The sequence below is a fragment of the Helianthus annuus genome, chromosome 1 (genome assembly GCF_002127325.2).
Source record: "Helianthus annuus cultivar XRQ/B chromosome 1, HanXRQr2.0-SUNRISE, whole genome shotgun sequence".
NCBI lineage: Eukaryota > Viridiplantae > Streptophyta > Magnoliopsida > Asterales > Asteraceae > Helianthus > Helianthus annuus.
In genome coordinates this window covers 62,419,818-62,444,390 of record NC_035433.2, presented here as the reverse complement: position 1 = coordinate 62,444,390, position 24,573 = coordinate 62,419,818, and the positions used below count along the sequence as shown (strand labels likewise).

At 33.0% G+C, this 24,573-nt stretch overlaps 2 protein-coding genes and 1 long non-coding RNA gene across 4 annotated transcripts; all 3 read right to left on the bottom strand.

Annotated features, from left to right (window-relative positions):
- Window positions 1-840: 840 nt before the first annotated feature.
- Window positions 841-1,552, bottom strand: LOC110936594. The gene is made up of 3 exons (XR_002590139.2): window positions 1,510-1,552; window positions 1,335-1,410; window positions 841-1,207 (listed from the first exon to the last, which is right to left on the bottom strand). It is a non-coding gene; the product is annotated as an uncharacterized LOC110936594 (long non-coding RNA).
- A 3,221-nt stretch (window positions 1,553-4,773) lies between these two features.
- Window positions 4,774-9,473, bottom strand: LOC110936585 (nudix hydrolase 23, chloroplastic). The gene is made up of 7 exons (XM_022178994.2): window positions 9,164-9,473; window positions 6,610-6,741; window positions 6,461-6,537; window positions 6,229-6,364; window positions 5,231-5,371; window positions 5,093-5,151; window positions 4,774-5,016 (listed from the first exon to the last, which is right to left on the bottom strand). Exons 1-7 carry the CDS (start codon window positions 9,377-9,379, stop codon window positions 4,956-4,958), a joined length of 822 nt encoding a protein of 273 aa, XP_022034686.1. The 5' UTR covers window positions 9,380-9,473; the 3' UTR covers window positions 4,774-4,955.
- Window positions 9,474-17,817: 8,344 nt separating this feature from the next.
- LOC110867705 lies at window positions 17,818-22,893 on the bottom strand. 2 transcript variants are annotated; one of them, XM_022116715.2, is made up of 8 exons: window positions 22,811-22,893; window positions 22,617-22,741; window positions 21,281-21,310; window positions 19,576-19,668; window positions 19,296-19,434; window positions 18,798-19,110; window positions 18,598-18,652; window positions 17,818-18,132 (listed from the first exon to the last, which is right to left on the bottom strand). In XM_022116715.2, exons 1-8 carry the CDS (start codon window positions 22,854-22,856, stop codon window positions 18,058-18,060), a joined length of 876 nt encoding a protein of 291 aa, XP_021972407.1. In that variant the 5' UTR covers window positions 22,857-22,893; the 3' UTR covers window positions 17,818-18,057. The 2 variants fall into 2 exon arrangements, with proteins under 2 accessions (XP_021972407.1, XP_021972415.1); XM_022116723.2 differs by lacking the exon at window positions 21,281-21,310.
- Between the last annotated feature and the right edge of the window lie 1,680 nt (window positions 22,894-24,573).

Here is a 24,573-nt window from a genome sequence, read left to right as displayed (position 1 = left end):
TTGAATTCCAACAAGCCTAAAAGAGTTCCCAGTACAATTTAGATCTGCAACAGTAGAACCTGGCATATTGTCTTGAATCCAACTGCTGCGTGATGCAATTCAACTTTAATCTCATGAACTTAAGGCTATTTCTGATTTCCCAGTAGTGTGAAATTAGTAGTGAGATTAGGCTTGAATTCAACTTTAATAGATTTATTTTCAAGTGGTGTGAAATTCAACTGGGTACCGATACTTGGTGAGAGGTGGTGGTGGGTAAAGTCAGAAAGAATGAACGGTGAGGCTATGTTGGTGTGTGGGTGCAACAGTGGTGTGTGGCGGCGGTTGAAGGGCAGTGGTGGGGGTGGAGGTGGTGGTGGTGGTTGTTGTGGTGGTGAAGGTGAAAGTGAAAGTGGTATAAGAGGGGTGGGGATGGATCTGCAGGGGAAGGGGAAGAAAGAGTGATGAAGGTGGGGGTGGGGGTGGGGTGGGGTTGGGGTTGTTTTTTTTAGAGTAAACTGCAATTTTACCCCCTGTGGTTTGGGGTGATTGGCACCCTTACCCCCCTAACGAAATAATTGCAATTTTACACCCCCCCCCCCCCCAACATTTGCTGTTATGTCGCAACCTTACCCCCCGGCCTTAAATTTGTTGACTAATCTGTTGACTATAACTTGAAATGACTATAATGCCCTTTCATATTACCCCCTGTGTTTTGTGCACTCTGTGATATTACCCCCTGCCACCACTGCCACCGCCATTCACCACCACAATCACCACTGCCACCACCATTTACCACCACAACCACCACTGCCACCGCCATTCACCACCACAACCACCACTTAATAAGGGTAGGAGGATGATTATACTGATAGTAAGGTTGCTGCTGCTGTTGATGATAATTATAATAAGGGTGTGGCTGATGATTATGATGATGTGCAACAGCAGCAGCATAAGCTAATTTTAAAGCTTCTTCTTCTTTCTTTTTGGCTTCTAATTCTTTCTTCTTAGCTTCTTCTTTCTTCTTGTCTTCTTTCTTTCTTTTTATCATCTTCTTTCTTCTTGTTGTCACCACCACCACCATCTTTCTTGTCTGGCTCCTTTGCTGGACCAACTGATACAATCTCTGTGTGACAAATCTTTCTCAGTTTTGACACAACTATCACTGGATCTACATCCCCCGTTACTGTCAGTTTCTTGTCTTTCATATCCTTTTATATTGAATCTACACCTGTGTTTGTTGATCATGTAAAGTTTTGAAACTTTGTAAGAAACTAAGATCTGGGTTTGGTTTAAAATTATAAATTATGATGACCCAGATGAATAAAGATTGGATTTACATAATTTTTTTTAAGTACGTGTGAGACTGGAGACATTTTTCATGGCTTTTTGCTTGATTTTTTCATCCAAGAAGTCCAATTTCAACACAACTTTCTGCAAAAAGAGTGAGGATTTAAACAAAAGATTAAAAACCCATGTGAGATTTCACATATAAAACTTGTGGGTTGTAAAAGTTGGTGTAGATTTTGATACCTTCATCTTCTTTTTTGTCTTGAATTTGCAGAGAGATCTGTGTGAGAATCCAAGAAAAAGGATGCAGGCTTTTAAGTGGTGGTTGTGGTGGTGAATGGCGGTGGCAGTGGTGGTTGTGGTGGTGAATGGTGGTGGCAGTGGTGGTTGTGGTGGTGAATGGCGGTGGCAGGGGGTAATATCACAGAGTGCACAAAACACAAGGGGGTAATATGAAAGGGCATTATAGTCATTTCAAGTTATAGTCAACAAATTAGTCAACAAATTTGAGGCCGGGGGTAAGGTTGCGACATAACAGTGAACAGTGGGGGGTAAAATTCCAATTATTTCCTTAGGGGGGTAGACATGCCAATGACCCCTAACCTCAGGGGGTAAAATTGCAGTTTACTCTTTTTTTTATTTATAAAGTAGTGGGTCCCACATAAAAATAAATCTATTAAATAGATTAAGTTATTTTGTTTTTTAGTAAGGGTATTGTTGTCATTTCACATCATTTTAACAGAGAAAACAAACTGAAGTTAGACCCAGGGACTATCCGGGAACAAAAAATGAAAACTTGAGGACTATTCAGGTAATTTTAGAAAGTTGGGGACTATAGGTGAGAAAACGCGAAACCACAAAAACTATCCGAACATTTTTCTCTTGCTATTAATATGGGGAGGTAATGTTTTACCCGGTTTACGGTCAACCTATAAAGTCAAATTTGGAGAGGTTTTGTGAAATCTCGGTGTCACGTGATGAAGGGGATGGCAACAATCAAGCGTTCTTTTTTTTTTTTTTTAACGGTTAATTTCTTTTAATCTTTGTTGTCCGTAAAACTTGAACCAAAAATCTCTTTTTCTTTTTTTTTTCTTTCTGAAAAGTCCATTTTAACTATTATAAGACCATCATATGGTCGTTTCTCGGAAGTCCCAAAATTCTTTTATGATTTTAGTTTCTTTCGGTTTCTAACAAAAGTTTTGTAAATGCTAACAAACACTCGTAATTGTGCAGAAATTTTAGAGTAAGATTACACACACTTTCATATATTCTTTTATGATTTTATAACACTATGACATTGTTTTTTTGAACTGCTAATTTTTCTTCTTAAATACTTACAGGATTGAATTTTGGTATACTTACAAAAAATAAATCCTCTGGCACTAGGCTATAGCCTAAGTTGCATGATGTTGTGTCTCATTTCTTGCCCACGTTGCCATGATAAAATGCAGTAACCAAAACCATCAAAGATACGTAAGGATTTCCATTTATTTTATTATGCATAGTGTGCTAGTGTTAGTTGTTATATTCCTATCCTACATATTAGTAGTAGTGGGTCAATGTTTTAGTTCAAGTCTTTGTTGATTTACTTCTGTTCGTAAGCCTATAAATGGCTTGTGTGTTTTGAATTGAGGCATGAATGAAAATGAAAATGAATTAATTCTTTTCCAAAAGTCTTTAAGTTCTCTCAAGTTTTTTATCTATTTTCTTTGAATTAATTGGTTAACGATTCGGTTCGTATCACATGACACTATGACACTAACAAACATTTTCTTCTTACTTATTTGTAGTGTATTATTTATTATCTATTCCTCTAGCAACTAAGCGACTAGGAATACATTTAGAAATCATGTAGTGCGACTTAGGACCCGATACCAGAACCGATTGTGTAACATGGGCTAGCCCATTGGGCTTAGTCGAACGCAAGTCCAGATTCAACCCAAATAACAATATTAAAAACCCGGCAACTAAACTAACCATTTAAAACAATAACATTCATATTTTTTGGCCATTGAATCACCTGGTAACATTGCCTTATATCACCCAAGTCCTGGGTAGGAATCTAGGGGCTGCCACAACAATCTGGCCATATAGGGTTGTTCATGAGCCGAGCTAGCACAAACTTGGGTTCGGCTCGATTATATACCGAGTTGGCTTGGCTCGGACTTAAAATCGAGCTAAATATCTAAGCACGGGCTTGACTTGGTTTTAAACCGAGCTGGCTCGGCTCAGATTTGTTTGTCTCGATTTAAAAAAAAATTAATACATAGCTCTCAAAATTCAGGAACTTAAAATATTATTTAATACTTTAAAAGAACATATTCAAAATAAGTTCAACTTAATATATTACAAACCAAAATCAAATTCAACAGAGCAAAATAAGTTTTGAATTTTAACGAAATAGAATATTTGTTCGTTAGCATGGTAATCAACCTTCAAATATGTCATAAATATCAAATTACAAGCTTACATACATGTAAATAATAATAAGTTTTTTGATATATTATAATGTATATAAAATTAAATATATTGTAAAGAAAATAATCCGAGCTAAGCCGAGCCGAGCTGGGCTCACTTTTTAACCGAGCCGAGTCGGCTTAGCTCACTTTCAAACCGATTCATATCAAGCGAGCTTTTTTCGATCTAAATCTGAGCGGGGCTCCAAGCCACAAGCTTTTTGAACGGCTCTAAGCCATACTTTGTTGGTGATCAAGAATCACACTATAAAAGAGAATATATGAGTCGGCACGAGTCTTATTAATAATCAAAGAACAAAGCTTACAAAACGGGGATCATTCCTTTAAATACACCAGAAAATGAACGAAACAAGCTAAAAGAATTCCAACTTATCTAGTCAACACGTGACTAACGGATACATTATTCAAACTAGCAAATATTAAAAAATACATACTCAACATAATTCATGCATGCAGTGACCCGATCCAAAAATATTTTTCAACGGGATTCTTTTGGCAGATTCTCACTAATTTTCTCTAAATCATACAAGGTTTCCACTATTATTATTTTTTTTTTCATTTTTTTCAAACCGAGGGAGTTCCAAGGAACCCCTAAAACCCCTCTGGATCCACCCCTGCATGCATGTGCGCAAATACCCTCCCATAACTCAAATTCCTTCACACTAAGCTTAAACCAAAATAGTTGAAGCTTATCCTTGGATCTTTCCTCTTAGCTTCTCGGATCTTGGCTTGATTATTACATGCAAGAGCTATAAATGTAACGCGCCCTTTACTCGCTTGTTATAATTTTCAAAACAGCGCGGATTTAGGTTGAGGACTGTCATGTGACACTTGTAAATTTTGTGGTTTTGTATAACGAAACAATATATTTCTTAGACAAATGACACTGCCACAATAAGTCATATTTGCTACTTATTGTGTGTATTTTTTAAACGTCAACACTACATTATTATTACAGTTTCAGCTAATAAGTATATCTGTTTTAGTAGTCACTAAATAGGTATATATATATATATATATATAAAGAACATGATGTAATTGTAGCGTTGGTATAAAATTCCAAATAATCTAATGTAAGTTTTACACATACTTTGAAGTTAAAACAAAGTAAGCTCAAAAGACTTTACAGTTCTAAAACACAACTTTACACCTTTGGGAATTTTGAAAAACAAACAAAAAATGTTAACGGTCTCAACTGTCATTTGCCCTTTCTCAAGTCCGCAGATGATAGTCGAAAGTGTATGCATGTATTTCTGAAGGACCCGTTCCAGGCCTGTAAACAACAATTACTCGTGAAACATGTACGTGATACAAAATTAAGACTACGATATTTGTTTCACTTAAAATACCTCTTGTTGATTAGCCCGTAGTGAAATTTCGGTTTCCCGACCTTAATGTCCTCTATATACTACAAGAAACAAAACGAAAAAAATTATAATGTTACTAAGCAAAGACAAAACACGAAAAATAGCAACAAAATCACATACCAACTTTAAGGTAATCAGCATGGATGAGAATGAAAGAGATTCATAAGGGATGTCATCAAGTGCAAAAAGCCGGCATTCTAATGATTCAGGGCCCGGTGAAAAGTGTGGGTTCATCAGCTTTGCTAAGAATATTAAATAAGTCTGCCCAAAAAATAAATAAAAATTGTTAAGAGCAAAGTGAATGAATTTAGAAATTGTTACAAGCAAGTTATTGTTTTTAGTGAAAAAACACAAAAATGAACATTATATAAGAATTTGTAATAAGAAGGTAATCAGTCTTTATAGTGTTTGAAAGTTTATATATATTTAAGAAACTAAAATGTACACGAATGGTCTATGTGGTTTATAAAAGTTTTGGATTTAGTCCCTAGTTTTTTAAAAGTATATGGATGGTTCCTATGGTATGCACTTTGTAACGTATTTAGTTCACAACCAACAATCTAAAGGTTTTAGCAGGTCCGAGTTAGGGGCTAAATGCGTTACAAAGTGCAAACCACATAGACCATCCATGTACTTTTAGAAAAAGTTGGGGGCTAAATATGTTACAAAGTGTAAACCACTGGTACCATTTATGTACTTTTAGAAAGCTAAAGACTAAACTTAAAATTTTGGTAAACCACAAAGACCATCCGTGTAGTTTGCTCATATTATAATAATTATATAGAACTCTTTCGTATTATAATAATTAATTTATTAGATAACCGGTTTCTAAACACATACAAACAACTCATTTGTAGCGAAAATAGTTAAAAGTAAATGGATGGTCCCTATGGTTTACCAAAATTTTTTATTTGGTCTCTAAATTTGTAAAAGTATACGGATAGTCCCTGTGGATTGCACTTTGTAACGTATTTAGTCTTCAACTAACAAATCTTAAGGTTTCAGTGAGTCTAAGACTAAATGTGTTACAAAGTGCAAAACACATAGACCGATCGTGTACTTTACTCTAACAAAAAAAACAAAAAAAAAAGGTTAAATGGTAAGGAATTTAGTCTCACGTGCCCTATGAGAGGGATGTCTAATTGAGCAAAAGGGGAAATAACTTTCACTTTAGCCCTTGCTTCTTCCCATGTTTCCCTAATAGCCCCTTCGCTAGCTGACTCACCCAGCTCCATGTAACCAGCCGGAAGTGTCCTGTGAGGTAACAAATACACACACACACATATGTATTTCACCAATAACATGCCATGCCCCCTTTTTTAATGTTTAACTTTTGGAACACATACATACCAAAGACCATAAGAAGGTTGGATTTTCCGCTTGCATAGTAAGATTTTGTTATCATGCTCAATTAAACAACCCACCACCTGAAAAGCATCATTTTTCAGATTTTATGGCATCTGAAAAAAGAATATAACTATATTTCAATAAAAGCATACCATTTTTGGATTTTCATATGAAATTTTTCCACAAAGGGTGCAAATAGCTCTTTCTTTCCCTTCATCATCTGGAATCTCATGCTTTGTGGGCCCCCCACATAACTGACAGAAATTAATTTTACGACCCCTCTCCTGGACGGTGGTACATGTTACACATAAGTCCCAAAAGGTGGAGAGTAGTGATGGTTGGTTAATTTGACGTTTTGACTTTAACCAATTATTTTTTAATTGGTCAGATTAACTATCTTAACCGATTTGTTTAATTAACCAGTTATTTTTTATTAATAGCCGGGTTTTTTTTTTGTTAACCGGTCTACAGGTTAAAAAAGACTGGTTAATAACCGGTTTCTATATTAAATACTAGTATTAAGCCCCTGCGTTGCAACGGTTGTTTTAAAACTATGTCAAGTAGTACCAATGCTATACCATTGTCAGTGACTACCAACACTGGAAAAGCTCGTAAAAACAAATTAAATAAAAACAAAAAAATAACGCCGAGCGAAAAGCAGACGTAAAATCTTTGAATCACGAACGCTCGTTGTAGAGAAATTAAATCGAAACGTAAAAGATAGAAAAAAATAACTAAGTCAATATAGGACCCACGCGTTGGTCGAACTTGTTAAACAGAGAAAAATAGATGTGCTGCGACAGGCCAGTCATACGGGAAAAATATACGAAAAAATTGATGAACCCCACACGCACGTGGTGGTGCATTAACTCACAAAATTTAAAACGAAACGAAAAACTCGGGAAAGATGATAAGTATGGTGGACCAAAATTGAAAATAAAAAAATAGTTGGGCTTAAATTGCAAAAGATGAAAAACTTTGGGTTAAAAGTAAAAAGACAAAGGGTCTAAATTGCAAAATTGAAGTTATTTATTAATCTTAAATAAAGATAAGGATAAAAATAAATGATATTTATATATTAGTTATTAATCTTACGATATAATAAAAGAAACCACTTTAGGGACACTTGTCATCATATTAGGCCATCTCTTATAGATAATTATTATTTTAATTTAATTTCTTCTAATTAATTATAGATAACCCTCATACTAAATATTATTTAAATTAATATCTTATATTATAAATAACCCTACTACTAAATATTATTAGTTTAATATTTGAATGGATAATTATTGTTAAGTTTAATCTCCTTCTCATTTATAATATTATTTACTTGAATTAATTATATTTGTACGTTTTGTTTAGTGTGGTATCAAAAAATTTTTACAAAACGTAAAATAAAATTAACTAATATTATTTATCATTTAAACATTTACGGAGTTTTAAATAAAGGGTTAAATTTATTGAGACTTCGTTAACAAATTTGCAACAACAGAATAATCTATTATTCTCACGAAAACCAAACTTTGTATTAATATATTAAATATTTTTATTTTCACTATACAAAATTACATTTACTCGACCCATGTAACACATGAGGTTTTATAAGATATAACATTTTGTTATTTGATATATAAAATTAGATTTGTTCAATTCGTACAATACACGGGGTTTTTTTAAGGATATATATTTTTTATTATTTAGTACATAAAATTACATTTATTCCAACCGTGTAATGCGCATATTTTTAAATATGTGATTTTTTTTATTGTTTGGTATATAAAATTACATTTATTCAACCTATATAATAAATGAGGTTTTTTAAAGATGTATTATTTTATTATTTAGTAAACAATACTACATTTATTCAACCCGAGTAATACACGTGGTTTTAAAGATATAACTTTTTTATTTGGTATATAAAATTACATTTATTCAACCCGTACAATATGATTCTTATAGATATATCTTTTTATTATTTAATATAAAACTATGTTTATTCAATCTGTACAATAAATGAGGTTTTAAAGATATATTATTTTATTATTTAGTATATAAAATTTATTTATTCAACCCCGTGTAATACACGGGGTTATAACTTAGTATTAATATTAAAAGAAATTTATTAAATAATTATAAATAAAATTTATAAGGTTGAAGGGAAGAATGACATGTGCCATTATTTAGAGTCTTTTATTATAAGTTAGATTATATTTATAACTGGTTACTAACCGGTTCTTTTGTCTACAAGTAGGAAAAAGTATATGATCACATACAAATCAATATTTTAACATGGGTCAACGTTAAGTGGGTCAAAACGAGTTGGGCCGGGTTAAGCAACCAGCAAACACATTCTTTATCCAGTCTCCGAAGGTTCATATATAGATAACGGGCTAAATATAATCACAAAATCTATACAATAACAAAAATAATCACCTCATATGCCTTTCAACCCGTTTGACCCAATAGAGAAAAAACACAACCCAAATCAACTAAATGGATCATTTAGCTCTAAACAATCATCAAATATATATACAATGCATTAAAACCTGTTAAAAATGAAAAAAAGAAAATCACCCTGGTAATATGCTAAATAAAATCATCACAAAATTTTTGCAACATTAAATCATTACAATATCCAAGAAATCATAACCCTCAAAATGATCAAATAGAATTCAAATTCTTTATATGAATAGAAACACTTACAGTTGATTTAAAATTGGGAGATTTAGATGCAGATGAAGAAGAAGAAGAAGGTGATGTTACATCTGGGTTTGACTCAGAACGAATTGAAGAAGCTCGAAATTGTTGGTAAGAATGAGGCATTCTTGAAAGTGCAGAAATGGAAATAAAAGAATGAAGCTTTAATCTGTTGAAAAAGAACCCAGAATAGGAACCCACAAATTGTATGCTTCTGTGCATTATTACTATTGCTCAAATTACATACAATTATATGAAAATCTTGAGGGAATTAAAGAATCTTGATCCTTTGGTGATTTTGATTTTGTTTATCCAATTTGATGATGCAAATAATTTCCCCAAATCCAGTTGGGGAAACCATTAAATACCATTTCCATCCAAAATGTTCGGACTTTATATAGTGTATAACAAGAATGGTCCTTTCTCTTTTAATAATGTTTCCATTTTTCATTTGTGAATTGTGATAGTTAATTTTTTATTTATTTATTTACTAGTCTAAGAACCCGCGAATTTCGCGGGTGGACTAACACACAAATATATAACTTAAAATTGTTGAAATAATCATTTAAAAGAAATAAACGTTCAAGTAACGAAATCCATCCCTCTACCTACGGGTGCATAATGTATCAAATGAAGTTACAAAACCAACACAGTTTTTTTTACCAGGCAAAGCATGCTTTTATTCACTTAAAGAAGAAAACAAACATGCAACTTAGCAAGTCTTAAAATGCCTACATAGTACAAAACCCAAAGAGGGCAAAAACCAACAGAAACCAAACAAAGAAGGATTATAGACATGGCTAGTCAGCAGGTGATTTTATCAAACTTGCTCTAATATTCCAGGCTTAAGGTTGCAACCTTGTATCTTTTCACCATCCACCAGTAATTATACGACATTAGTCACCTCCACTTTCTTTGGAGGATAAGTAGCAATGTCGTCCGATGGATCAACTTCAAGATCACCATTGGAGAGGCTATCAGCTGCAGCGTGAGATGTTTCAGCAAACTCGGTGGTTATAACTGATGAATCTGGTTCAACTGCTTCTCTCCATTCGACCCAGTCAGGTGGTTTATCACTCTCACTTGATCTTGACATTTAAATGAAAAAAAGTTCCATTATATTATTTACAAATGATGCAATGAAAGTACCTTTTGACTGGTCAACTATATCTTTCCCGCCACGTGTCGCCCAGCTGCTACCGTCACATATTTTGATCTTCATGCCCATAGGCTGCCATCCAGGATAAGCAACTCCTTTGTCTGCATGGTTACTATATGTTCATATGAGCACAAAGTATTAATACAGTTACGATTAAAAATAAGTCGATAAATTTAAAACGAATATTATCACCAAGTAAAAATAATATTGTCAAGTATTAGTCCAACTATACTCTAAAACTATTAGTTAAGTTAGTGCCCGTGTGTTACACAGGTTACTTAAAGTAAAGAGGTCATGCCTTGGCTAACGAAGGTGATGTCTATACTTTTCGGCGAGTCACCAATCTCCGCATTCACGTAGTACCTGTTGTGATCTTACTTAAAGTAAAGGTGATGTCTATACATCATCTGCTTTGGGATCTTACAAATAGCTTAGAATGTTCTCGATTAATATAATGTATCCCAAAACTGACCCAACCTGTAAGAAGCGGGTCAATTTGGGTGAGTTTTCCTTACCTTGTGGGTTGATTTGGACAACTCTAAAAAAGGTGTATCAGTCAAACGGGTCATGTAGATTATATTACAAATGATAGAAGAGGTCGCAGAAAACCACCAGCTATCAACATTAGAATAAAAGGATTTTTATTTTTTAAGACCTTACCGACCCTGCATACTACCATAGCCGAGGAACTGGCAGCCACATTACCGGCGAGACCACGTTTGGTAACCCATGATTCTGGTATTTGTGACAGCGCGATGCTGCATATTTGTGTATTAAGCAAACCCGTGTATTGCGTCTCGCTAGATTGCTGAAGAAAATAATGTTCCCGAAACTTTAAATAAAAAAACTTAAACCATGAATAATAGATTATATTATACAAATAGCTTAGCATATAACTTAGAATGTTCTCGATTAATATAATGTCTTGCAAAACTGACCCAACCTTTAAAATTGCTCTTGGCTCCATTCATCTTCGGCTTCATCAATTGCCAACAACAACAGAAACAGTGATGTGATTTAAAACCTTGTTTATGAATCAGATTTCAATCGCTCACTAACCTTGTGTCGAGTAGTCAAGATAAGTTTAAACTAATCATCTCAATCACATATTCACAGTTTTAGAAGGACTAGTGCACAGAATTTGGTGATGTCATATCAAATTAGCAATTTCTCATGCATATTAATTGCATTTGATCCGTACGTATGTATCTATATCATTTAACATTGATTAGAAGACTGACCTGTAGGTTCTTCAGGAAATCTGAAATGACCTTGCTGCGTTTATCCTGCCATGGAAAGAAACACGAATGAAGGCATATCTATTGATAAGACATCATTCCAGAATTGAAAAATGAAACTGTTACCTACCTTATGTGCCTCACTTGTTTCTGACTTTGAATCAAACATATAAACAAAAATATCAGTTGGTTGTTTAGGAACCGGGTCAACTTGTTCAGAAACCACAATAGCTTGACTTTCATCTTTCTTTGAACTCAACTCCTGGACCTCCCTGTTTACACACATAACCAAACTACCTAAATGAATACATTATCATTTTATTTGTATAATTAATAAACAAATTAATTACATTGTCAGTTTTCGTAATTCCTCCTCATAATCCCTGTGAAGAGACCAAAAAAATTAAACCATCTATTAGACCTTCAAACTATTTTGAAAATGAACATTATATAATAATCTTTTGAATATAGTTAAGTTTTATCACCTTTTGATATTTGAAATTACTTCTTGTAGATTCCTGATTTCTTTTGCCATAATGGGATCCTGGACCGGAGAATCACCGGCCTTCCAACCAGGTGGTGGAATCCAGAAAGGGTCCTTCACTCCAGCATCTTTCCTGATTTTAAGAAGATTTGCACTTTCAAGCCAGTATCCATTGCACCATCGGCATTGTGTGATCTCGCTTCAAATCTAAGCGCAAGCCTCGTAATTGGACTCTACATCATTGCTTTTTTCTCCTTCATTGCTTCTAGAAGATTCAATTCAAGCGAAAAACATTTATCTCGGAATCACAATCTGAAATAGAAAGAACGATTCAACAAACGACATATAACAAATTGTTTTTTGAAAGATTAGGGTTACAGATTTAGAAAAACCCCCAAATCTAACTTTAGGGTTTATGAATGAATTTAAACGTGAAAGTTCTAATTAAATTAGAGGCATATGAACCTAAAAATTCAAGAAAAACAAAATAATGAATCAGAGATCGATGAATTACCAGATCGGAGCACTCGAGGTGAGAGTCGTTCTTGATATTGAGCCGGTGAAACTGAATGCGACCACTCCGTGGAAGAGAGTCCGATTCAATGAAGAAGCAACAGATGAAACAAACAACCCAAAGGATTGACTGAGAGATGAATCGGCAAGGTGAAATACAGATTAAGATCTAGGGTTTTTATTTGAAATAGGATTTAGAAGGGAAGTAATTCATGTTAATGAAAAAAAAGATGCGATATAACACTATGTGAAAGGAGAAAGAGCGTTCTCTTATTTTGCCGCTCAAATGAAAAGCATATGGATTGTAAGAATCACACGTGGCAATAAGATGTTTAAGATCATGCAATGTGGCATAAGTTGGTTTTGCTTTATTAGAAGTAGTAGATCATATGGTATCAAAAAAAGGTCTTTCGAAGTATGAGAAAAGTCATGGATAAAGTAATGCATACTGAACAACTTCAATACTTTAACAGTTCACTTATGTTTTTCGCCAAAGTGAATGACAACAGGTTTTTTGAGAATTTCGGATGTGAAATGATGATCCATATACTTTCTTTGCAAGAACTGTGAAGAACAACATCTATTAATTACAAAAAAATAAATAAATGACTAATTTATATTACAAATAGCTTACCAGATTGCCAAGTTCTGGGAATAACATAACATGATGAAACTCATTCTTCAAATCATCTTCACGATCATATTTGTAATGACGATTTTTGAAAGTGTTATCTTTGACGACTTCAAATACAATATCGTTGTTTTCAACACCAAGACTGTTAACAACTTTAGCCCAACCGTTACAGATACAGTATCAAATCAATGTCGGTTTGACTATAGCCGTCCAAAAATCATCACCATTTGTCTTGAGAATGACAGACACAGGATAGTCTTGTAGTCCAATGTCCAAATTATACGATGTTGGTAAAGGTTGTATATGTGAATACAAATGTAAGTATGCCTTTACGGAAAAAAAATATGAAAAAACGAACTTACATAATACATATATGTAGTATGTGATACAAAGTTAATCTATAAGAAAGAATTACCAGTGCTGATTGTGTAGAGTCCAAAACATAACTGAAGAAGCAACGATGAGTTGCTATTAACCACATTAATAAAGAAAAATTAAAAAGTTGGAAACATATTAGAGTATCAGGTAAACACAAAATTATCTTAACAATCAACGTTAAATATACTTTTAGGGATTATAATTATACAAAAATGCACTTCCTAAGCTGGTGTACATCTATAATTATACTGGCAAAATCATGGTTTCAAAAAATACCAGCACATATCATGGTATCAAACAAATCATAAAGCAAAATAAATATATAATCAAGCCATACAATAGAAACAAAAAACACACAAAATAAATATACTTTTAGGGATTATAATACCATTAAACAGCAAACCCTTACAGTGTCATTTAATTTGAATATAATTTGCTGTTAGGGTTACATATATTATCACTTTTAGGGTTTATCATACAATTATACAACTAACCCTATCACTAACATTTAATTTGAATATACCAGCTCTTATGGTTTCAAATATTGTAAAAAAAACCCCCAAAATTGGTAGTAAACGGAAACACTATATGAATACACAAATCAAAGAAAATAACGGGAAGAAAGATTAATTTGAAACTTTGAATAAAAATTACTTACATGGCTACATATATCATCCAAAAAACCCCAAATTAGGTCATAATCAGATTCAATTAGATGAATAGACAAAGCAAATAAAAACGCCACAACATAGAATCATTATAATTAAACAAAATCCTTGAAAGAAAACAAAGATTGAATAGAGGAAATCATACCCATTGATGTAATGGAATCACGGCAAAGAACTGGACAGTGTAGAAGACGGCATAGCAGAGATCAATTAGGGTTTTTTAGTTGAAATTCAAATGAAGAAGCAAAGGATCTCAATGATTTTGGTAGGTTGGATTGATTGGAGAGAGATAATGAAGAGGCGGTTTCACAATTAAATGAAGGAGAATGAAGGAAAAACTTGTTTGAGAAGCCGCTTATTACTGAGAAAAGGAATTGCCGCTTAAAATCAATTAGGGAGGAGTATCACATTGCCACGTGGCATCTAGTAGCTTAAGTTCATGCCATGTGGCATAAGTTTGTTTTGTTTTATTATAAGGTATAGATTTATTTATTTATTTATTTATTTATTTATTATTATTATTATTATTATTATTATTATTATTATTATTATTATTATTATTATTATTTTGACTATCATCACTACTAGGTTTTTTTCCGTCGCACGTTGCGGCGAAACGTAGCAAATGATAATCTAAAACAAACATAATTTGAAAATGTAACATGTTTAGAAAGCCAAACTGTTACAATCGGTTCAGTTTATCATCGTAGCATTTTACGATACCAAATAAATATTTTATTTTTTAATATAAATTCGTTTTTAATAAAACTTATATTAATGGTGGGTAAAAATTAAGCACAACTACGTACTTAAGTTTTTAGGAAAAAAAAAAAACTAATGAACATAAGTTATTAAAGAAATATCAAATTAATTGATAAAGTAAAGATGATTTAGAAAAAGAAAAAAGAATTATTAAAAACAAAATAAATGATAAAGAAAATATGGTTTTAGAAAACGAAAAAATGAAAATACGTTAAAAGCTAAAAGTAAATAGAAAAAAATGAAAATATGTTAAAAGTTAAAAGTAAATATTAAAAATGATATATTGATATAATAAAATATTAAAAGGTTATATATTATTTTAAATTTAAAATTACTATTCAGGGTTATTCGAAAATATATATATATACTTTTGTTGTTATTTTACTATGATTGTAGCATGGAGGCAATGCAGCTAGTATTGTTGCTACAGAAATGGAAGTAGCGGTACAAGGGCTGGTAATGAATGTTTTGTGAACAATCTGTGAACCGTTCAGCAAAAATTTCTTTATACTCGTTCGTTTAATAATAAATGAAAAAACACTAATAAGAAATTTTGTTCGATAAGTTAAACAAACGAACATGAATAGAGGTTACGTTCGTTTATGTTCGTGAATGTTCTGTAATGTGTTCATTGTTCGTTTGTGTTCGTTCATTTAAAAGTTTTTTTTATGTTATATTCTTATTTTATTGGTTTTAGTTTTTAAAAATTTTAAACTATACTATACACCTCCGCCAACACTCTCATTTAACCATTTCAATTTCAGTTTGTGATAAAGCTTGACAAACTTATTTTTGTGTTGATTATGCTTATGATAATGATATCAACTATGTTCGGGCAATTATGTTAAGTACTTATTTATTTTTAGGGATTCCTCGTAGACTTTCTTATGAAAAATACATATTTTATTTTAAAATGAATATATAATGGTCGTTTATGTTCATAAACATTTGTTTGCATTCGTTCACGTTTGATAAATATGAATGTTCATTTAGTTGTAATGAGTATGAGACCCTAACCAACATGGTGCTACTAAAGGCTTGTAGCTTGGGGTACCAAGGTGTGTTATAAACGTCGAGAGTTTTAGTCTCATGATGAACATTAGTGTTGATTTATTGAGAAGATAGTTTTCATGGATAGCTTGAATCTTACTTAGACTATTTATTAGCTATTAAAAAAAATTGAACTATTTAGCATAACATCGTCCAAGATGGTCATCATTTTTTACAAACAGAGACAGTTGGAATAAAATACAAATAAAAAACAATTAAAATAACTAGTTTAATTTTGGTTATTTTTGTATCTAGCATCTTAGATTATCCTAAAGAGTAAACTGCTAAAATCGTCCCTGTGGTTTGACTCAAATTGCTAGATCAGTTCAAAATCAACTTTTTATGCTAAAACAGTCCCTGAGCCTAGTTTCTGTTGCTATTTCAGTCCAATAAATTAACACCGTTAGAACCTCCGTTAATGAATGGGTAAAACTGCTAAATTCGTCCCTGATGTTTGATTAAAGTTGCTAGATTAGTCCAAAATCAAGTTTTTTGAATTTGTTAATTATAAACTTATTTAGGTATATAATTTTTCTAGACTTGCATTAATTTTTTGAATTTGTTAATTATAAACTTATTTAGATTATAAACTTATTTAGGTATATAATTTTTCTAGACTTGCATTAATTTTTTGAATTTGTTAATTATAAACTTATTTAGATTATAAACTTATTTAGGTATATAAATCATTAATATCACAAGAGAAAAAATCCTTTTGTTAGTTATTTTGAAAAATTATTTGTTAGTTATTTTGATTATTATTATTATTATTATTATCATTAAATGTTTACTAATTATATACTTAAGTATTTAAACAAGATAATAATTAATTTAATTTAAATAAAATTAGTTTTAAAAATATAAATGTACGTAATTTAACCGGCCCAGCCTTAAATACTGATTTTATTTTGATGTTGTTGTTGTTGTTACCATGTAAATATTTAGTATTTATTTAAGGATTTAAATAAGACAACAGTTAATTTAAACAATATTTAGTTATGAAAAATACAAACATTATATGTAAATTTAAATATTAAGAAATTAACATAATTTTTATTTTTTTTATTTAATTCGTAATATTTAATGTTTAATATTTATCAATTATTTTAATTTAATATTTGTATTATAAAGTTCTTTTATTCATTTTTTCTACTTAATTAAGTGGTTTCTTATTTAATAATACTTATCATTCAGGTGAGGTCGGACAACATGTCGTGCCAAAAGAGCTACATTCTGTTTATATTTTTATAACTAAACACAAATTTAAATTATATATTTAGGGTAGACTTGTAATTTATCTTAAATTTTAAGACATTTAAGAAAATATATAATGCATTTGGTACAAGTATTGATGCATTAAGAACCTGTCATTTACCATTTTTTTTCTCTTGTGATATTAATGATTTATTCAACGAACATAAATATAACTGGACCCGCCTTAAATAAGTTTATAATCTTGTGATATTAATGATTTATATACCTAAATAAGTTTATAATCTACATAAGTTTATAATTAACAAATTCAAAAAACTTGATTTTGGACTGATCTAGCAACTTGAATCAAACCTCAGGGACGAATTTAGCAATTTTACCCATTCATTAACGGAGGTTCTAACGGTGTTAATTTATTGGACTGAAATAGCAACAGAAACTAGGCTCAGGGACTGTTTTAGCAAAAAAAGTTGATTTTGGACTGATCTAGCAATTTGAGTCAAACCTCAGGGATGATTTTAGCAGTTTACTCTATCCTAAAAGTTGCATTTTTTGGTAAAAATTAATTGAAATTTATTTAATTTTGTATAACGACTCAAATTCAGTAATACATGTTTACTTATCCATAAATGACCAATGTCAAATGTGGCCAAACAAAAACATACAAAATTAGTAACTTGTACAATTACAAAAACTAAAACATCAAGCAGCAGCCAAGAAAAACTATGTTAATTTAGGTGTCTTCTGCATATCGATTAAACCGAATGAACTCTCCCGGATTGACTTGAATCCATAATTATTCTTAATTTGGTGCCAATTTGTCACATAAAGATTGATATGCAGCACTACAGACCTTGAATTTCTCCTCTGCAATAGCCTGTTCAAATACAACAATTTATAATTTTAATACGGGTCGGGTTAACAATCACCAAAGAGTATTTAAGGATTGAAACCTCATAAATTAATTTATTAAAGAAAACATATCATTATTTCAACATGTTATTTTAAAATCTTCTTGACAAAAAGTGTACGCATGCCAGTCCAATCTGAACTGACCCAGAGTACATGGACGGTCCCTGTGGTTTACCAAAATTTTGGATTTGGTCCCTAGCGTTCCAAAATTACACTGATGGGGTTTGCATTTTGTAACGATTTAGCCTCCAGCTTTTTTTCCAAAAGTACATGGATGGTCCTTGTAGTTTGCACTTTGTAACACATTTAGTCCCTAACTTGGACCTGCTAATAGTCTAAAACCTTTAGATTTGTTGGCTAGGGTAGGGACTAAATACGTTACAAAGTGCAAACCAGAGGGACCATCCGTGTACTTTACTCTAAAAATTACCTTGGAAGAACCATTGTGCCGATCTGGATGCCATTTTAGTGCACAAGCCCGGTATCTGGAAAACACAAATGTTCATAACAAATTCAATTTACGCCTTCAATAAAATTCAAAACTGGAAAATAAACATTTTTCTAATTAACGATAGTGATAAATCTTTATAAATTGTAATATCATTATGGAAAATATTTAGAAAAGCTTACGCATTTTTGACATCGTCAAGGCTTAAAGGGCCAGAACCATTCAAACCAAGGGCAATTCTGTCTTTTCTTAAATCAGTTTCCGATATTACCGACTCATCATCATCATCATCCTCATCGTCGTCTTCATCATCTTCTTCAAACTGTCGTCTCCATTTCCATGAAGCCCGATTATTATTATAATTATAATAGCCTGATGAGCTCTTTGGTGATTCATCGTTTATAAACGACCAAAAGTAAAACCCGGGATTAGAACCAAAAGCAGATCGAAAAATCGTCTCGACTTCTTCATCATCTTCGTAAAACTGAAATCCTCCTGAAAAGTAATACGGAAACAAGTTTTAAACCGGAACTCATAACGTTCGATTAATTCGTTTGTTTGTTTCTTTATTTCTATTTTGTGTAGTTTGTCTTATTGAGACCCTAAACAAAACAATGTAACTTTTAGAAGCATATGAATTTTCTTCATTAAATCACTACTCATGACGGAAGGATACTTACTTTTGCGGGCCCTACCCTGGGCACCCTTACCATTGGCCTGGGTCCCACTGAATCCTCGGGGCCCACCACCATTAAGATTTCTAAACCATGAGTTTCGATGACTTGAAGATGGCTCAAATTCGTCACGCTCATAACAGCCCTAAATATATGGAAACACAGCAACATTTAATAAATATTTCATAAACATGATGAAAATAATTAATATATACCGCACCAATTTTACCGAATAAAACAAATCAAAACTGATATTTATACGTGTGTGATTATAGGATTTATTTACCTGAAAAAGATTTTCGGCAAAGGCATTAACATTCCTCAGCATTTCTTGTTTAGAATAAAACTTTCTTTGTCTTCTTCCATTGAAGTTGGGTCTCTGAAAACACCATCAAGAAATCAATAATCGATATCAACTTTCAACATTAAACAAAACAAGACCAAAATAATCTTTTATGTAGTTTACTTAGAATATTAAGAAGTAGGAACGCAAGATAAGCATTTTCTTGAAAACTCTGCTTTGCAAGTTTACCGAATGACCGCATAAGTAACTAGTAACGGAAAAATATATATTAATATGCAAAACTAACTCAAGAAAGCAACTCACAAAAGCTAAGGGTGCGTTTGGTTCACGGAAAGTTTTGTAATTGGAATTGGAATTTGAAGGAACGGGATTTGGAATTTAAACATTACAATGGGATTGGAAATTGTTGGAATTGGAATCTCAATTCCATTTTTAGATATGTTTGGTTCTCGAATGAATTGGAATCTATCACCCCGGCCCCCACCATCCCCGGTTTGGGTCGAAATAGTATGGGTCGAAACGGTGCGGGTTCAAATGGTAAACGGTACAAGTCGAAATGGTGCGGGTTCAAATGGTAAACGGTTCGGGTCGAAAATGGTACAAGTCAAAATGGTTCGGGCCGAAACGGTACGGCTCAAATCGATTTGGGTCGAAACGGCATGGGACAACGTCAACCGCTCTAAGATTCCAATGAATTGACTTGAATACCTTCACATGCAGGAAGGATTTTGAATTCCTTTAGTTAAAGGAATATGAAGGAAGTCATGCCCAATTCCTTTGTCAACCAAACACATGAAGATTGGAATTGAGATTCTAATTCCAATAAATTATGTGAACCAAACATCTTTCAAGAGTTGGAATTCAAATTCCAATAAATTCCATTGAATTCCAGCAAACCAAACAACCCCTTAAATCCCGGGGAAATGAAATTAGAATTTGAAAACTTTCTTTTAGAAATTGTGTTTGGTTGGTTTTTGATGGAATTAGAATTAGAAAACATTCCTTCAAATTCCATCAATCAAAGGAATTTAACAATCCTTCCTATATGGGAGAGACTTATAAATTTTCCAAAGGAAAGTTTCAAGATTACCAAAATAAGCACATCTTTCCATTATTCACCTTCTTATTATATCTAGGGGTCGAGCCGGAGGTCTCACTGGAAGCAGCCCCTCTATTCCTAAGGGGTAGAGATAAGACTGTCTACATCTTATCCTCCTCGGACCCTACCTTTGCTTTGCTATTGGTGGGATTTACTGAGTATGATGATGATGATGATTATATCTAGGAGTGAGGTTATACAGGGTAATTTTGTAAATGATTTGTTTTTGCATTCAAATTCCCTCAACAATTATACAAACCAAAGCACGACACTAATTTCTATTGAAATTAATTCCAATTCCTCCAAATTCCAATTTCTTTCAAATATTCCAATTCCGTTGTAAATATTTCATGAACCAAATGACCCCTAAGTTTGTTTAGGGAACTCATACTCATGAGAAAATCACGCCTTTTTAGACCGTAATAGCTCCATTTCTCTTCTCATTAAACGATACTAAGTGAAAAATATTTTGACTATAACTCTTAAGAAATCGATGTAAATTAAAACAATCAGTACAACAAGGTCAAGCAATTGACTAACTAAAATCTTGAAAAGAAATGGTCATGTCCAAGGTTCTTAGTTTCTTACCCGTGAGGAGCTCCTATAAGAACGGCCAACCTGCTCAAATTTCAAGAGGAAGAAAAGGGTGCAATTAGGAAACTAACTCAAATTCACAATGCTAGTTATGCTTATGCATACTCAAGTCAAAATTATTTTATGTTCTTCATTTCGATGGAGTCTTACAAAGCTCTAAACTTTTTTATTTCATATCGAAATCACTTCTTGAATCAACGATATGGATGCTAATGGAGCAACACCATGCTTATATAGGAAACATACAAATCAAAAATCAATTCCTTATAGCATATAGGCCCAATATTTCAATCTAGCAATACCAAAACCACACAAACTGCTAATTATGTGTAGATCATTCCCCTAATCCATAGTTGTTAATGGAGAATAGCGACAAATAGCGATAAGGTACCTATATGCTACATAGCGAACAGCGATAAATAGCGGGCGGCTATTTTATAAAATAGCGATACATTAGAAAAGATATTTAAAAAAAATTTATATGTATATTATATCAAAATTACCCTGGTATATACTATATATATGATGCTATTTTACATGTATATTTAACGAAAACCTAAAATCCATCTATTTTATAGCTATATTTAATTGCTATTTATATTTAAAAAACAAATAAACTGTCGCTATTATCGCTACAGCCCTAATAGCGAGCCTAGACCTATACGCTACGTAGCGAGCTATAGCGACCGCTACGCTCGCTATTGACAACTATGCCCTAATCGGATTCTTATGAGAATTGTTAAAGAACCTCACAAATTAAAACTCAATCCCTCAGGCAATCAAGTAACTAACCCATGAATTTAATGGTATTCATTTGCTCTAATCTTAACCGAGCCGGGGGTCTCACTGGAAGCAGCCTCTCTATTCTTACGGGGTAGAGGTAAGGCTGTCTACATCTCACCCTCCTCAGACCCTACATTAGCTTTGCTATTGGTGGGATATACTGAGTATGATGATGATGATAATGATTGCTCTAATCTTACTTATACATCGAAAGATTGATTTTTTGGCAATTTTTCTAATCACCCAGATGGAAAAAGAAACAATTCTAATCTTACTTGTGGACAAAAAGATCGATCTTTTTGTAATCATTCTAACCACCCAGATGACAACAAAAAATTCTAATCTTACTTGAACAACAAAAGATTGATTTTTTTGCAATTTTTCTAACCACCCAAATGACAATAAACAATTCTAATCTTACTTATACATATAAAGATTGATTTTTTTTGCAATCTTTCTAACTACCCAGCTGACAAAATCCAAGAATAAAAACAGGATAATCAAACAAATCAAATTAAAATACATGAAACTAAAGAAAGGAGATTACAGATTCCCAGTGGGTGCGTCGTCGACGATCAAGAACAGGGGTTGAATGAAAGAGAGCGGCTTTGAGATGAAAAGGGGCGTTGTTGTTTAAGTTAATTAGGGCTAGTTTGGTTGCCCTGTTCATATCTGCAATCACAAAGAAAATGAAGATGAAGATGAAAATAAGAAGTACACAGGGATGCAATCGATGGTTACCTCGTACTTCTATGGAGGAAAAATGGAAGGTTGATGTTTCAACCATTTGGAAGGATGATAATTATTTAGGGTTTTATTTTTTGTTGAGATTTTTTTTAGTTCAGTATTTTTAATTTGTGAGTAAATTACTTTTTACTACTTGTTTTTTAATAGTTTAACCATTTGAGTTTAAAGTAAAAATATTTAACGCTCTCTAAACGTTTTTCTTATAACCATTTGAGTCTTTTTGAGTCTAAATTTTAACCTTTCGAGTCCACTTTTTTTTTATCAAAATTGGACTCAAAATGTTATAAAATGAACGGTTAGGGACTCGGTGCGTTAAACTTTTTGATTTTGGACTTAAGTGGTTAAAACCACTAAAACACAGTGATGGGTAGTCTGTAGGACGACCCTTAAGGGTTATAAAAGATAATTTAATCCCGCATTTAGTCATGTTTTTATTTTGAATTAGATAACTACGGTTGCTCATGTCTTAGGTGTGTTCGGGGCTTTAAAGGTGTGGAAATGCAGATTCGGATGGAAGTCGGTTGATTTGGAGATTCATGTGGCTGATTGAAGAAACAAAGAACAAGATTCCAGTCGCTACCGTAGCTTACGATAGCTACCCTAAGCTACGGTAGCCTCCAGATTCAAGTTCCTCCACCGTAAGGCAGTAGAGATCCAACGTATGAGTCTGAAAGCTACCGTAAGCTACGGTAGCCACCATAGCTTACGGTAGTGACTAAGCCAAAGTGTAACTCCCTTCTTTAATGGTCATTAGTTGAGACTTTTGAGGATTCCAATCATTGTACCCGTTTTGGAGAGCAGCTAGGGCGAATTTTGGGTGTTCTTGGTGATTGTTGAAGATTACAAACATTTGGTTTATGTTTTTGATTTCCATGAACAATAATCTTAATGTTATGATGATTCATCGCGCTATGAGAGGCTAGTTTTGTCACACCCCAAAAAATACCCCAAACGGACACCCCCGCGAGGCGTGTGACGTACCAGGATCTAGCCACCAATCACATTGAACTCATACAAGATTTTTAATAAATCTTTCACTCATTAAATAATGTGTTACAAAACTCTGTTTATAATTCGTTGTGTTCAGCGGAAGCATATTACAAAGTTTAATCAAAACCAAAACATATGTAACCAACTAATCTTGTTTCAAGTTTCCATGTATCTCGACCCATGACCACTCCAACATCCCAGATAGCAAGTTCCACATCCACACATACCTATAACCTGCGAGCATGCACACAAGTGTATCAGACAACGCTGGTGAGTTCATAGTTTTACGAAAACGTTGGTTACCAAGTTTTTAGTTAGTCCATTGAAGTTAATTCCGGAAGTAATGTTGAAAACAATGTTGATAATACCCCAATACAAGACGGCTTCTGATTATTTTGCCCTTTCTCCAATGCTCCTATCAAAGCATTGGTCATGACTAGGTCATTAGTTCAACACCCGTCCTCCCAGGAACGGGGTGAGGTTGCCAAACCTACGTAGCGCTACTAACTAATACCATGTTACCTTCCCAGTAACCAACAACACGGAGGGACTTTAAGGGTGATAGGAAGAGTATATTATCCAACATTCCCGTTTTTACCCAAAAGACTTATCCCACCCCGGGATACCCACTGACTGTCCCAACCACCGGGACGCATGCTCAAGAGAGATGAACTCACCTTTGATTTGCTCGGTAAGATTATCTACTTAATTACCAGTTGAACAAACACGCCCTAAAAGAGTTACCGATTACAGTCAGTTTCGTATGC

Bases quoted from the DNA above. Each gene is read 5' to 3' on its own strand.
- LOC110936585 (XM_022178994.2), bottom strand. From the start codon at position 9,379: ATGCACAGAAGCATACAATTTGTGGGTTCCTATTCTGGGTTCTTTTTC. The intron at 6,365-6,460 runs GTATGTATGTGT...GTTACCTCACAG, and splicing joins CAACCTTCTTATGGTCTTTG to GACACTTCCGGCTGGTTACA. The intron at 5,152-5,230 runs GTATGTGATTTT...TGTTTCTTGTAG, and splicing joins TGCTGATTACCTTAAAGTTG to TATATAGAGGACATTAAGGT.
- LOC110867705 (XM_022116715.2), bottom strand. From the start codon at position 22,856: ATGGTTGAAACATCAACCTTCCATTTTTCCTCCATAGAAGTACGAG. The intron at 19,111-19,295 runs GTAAGTATCCTT...ATTACTTTTCAG, and splicing joins CCAGGGTAGGGCCCGCAAAA to GAGGATTTCAGTTTTACGAA. The intron at 18,653-18,797 runs GTAAGCTTTTCT...TGTGTTTTCCAG, and splicing joins CTTGACGATGTCAAAAATGC to ATACCGGGCTTGTGCACTAA.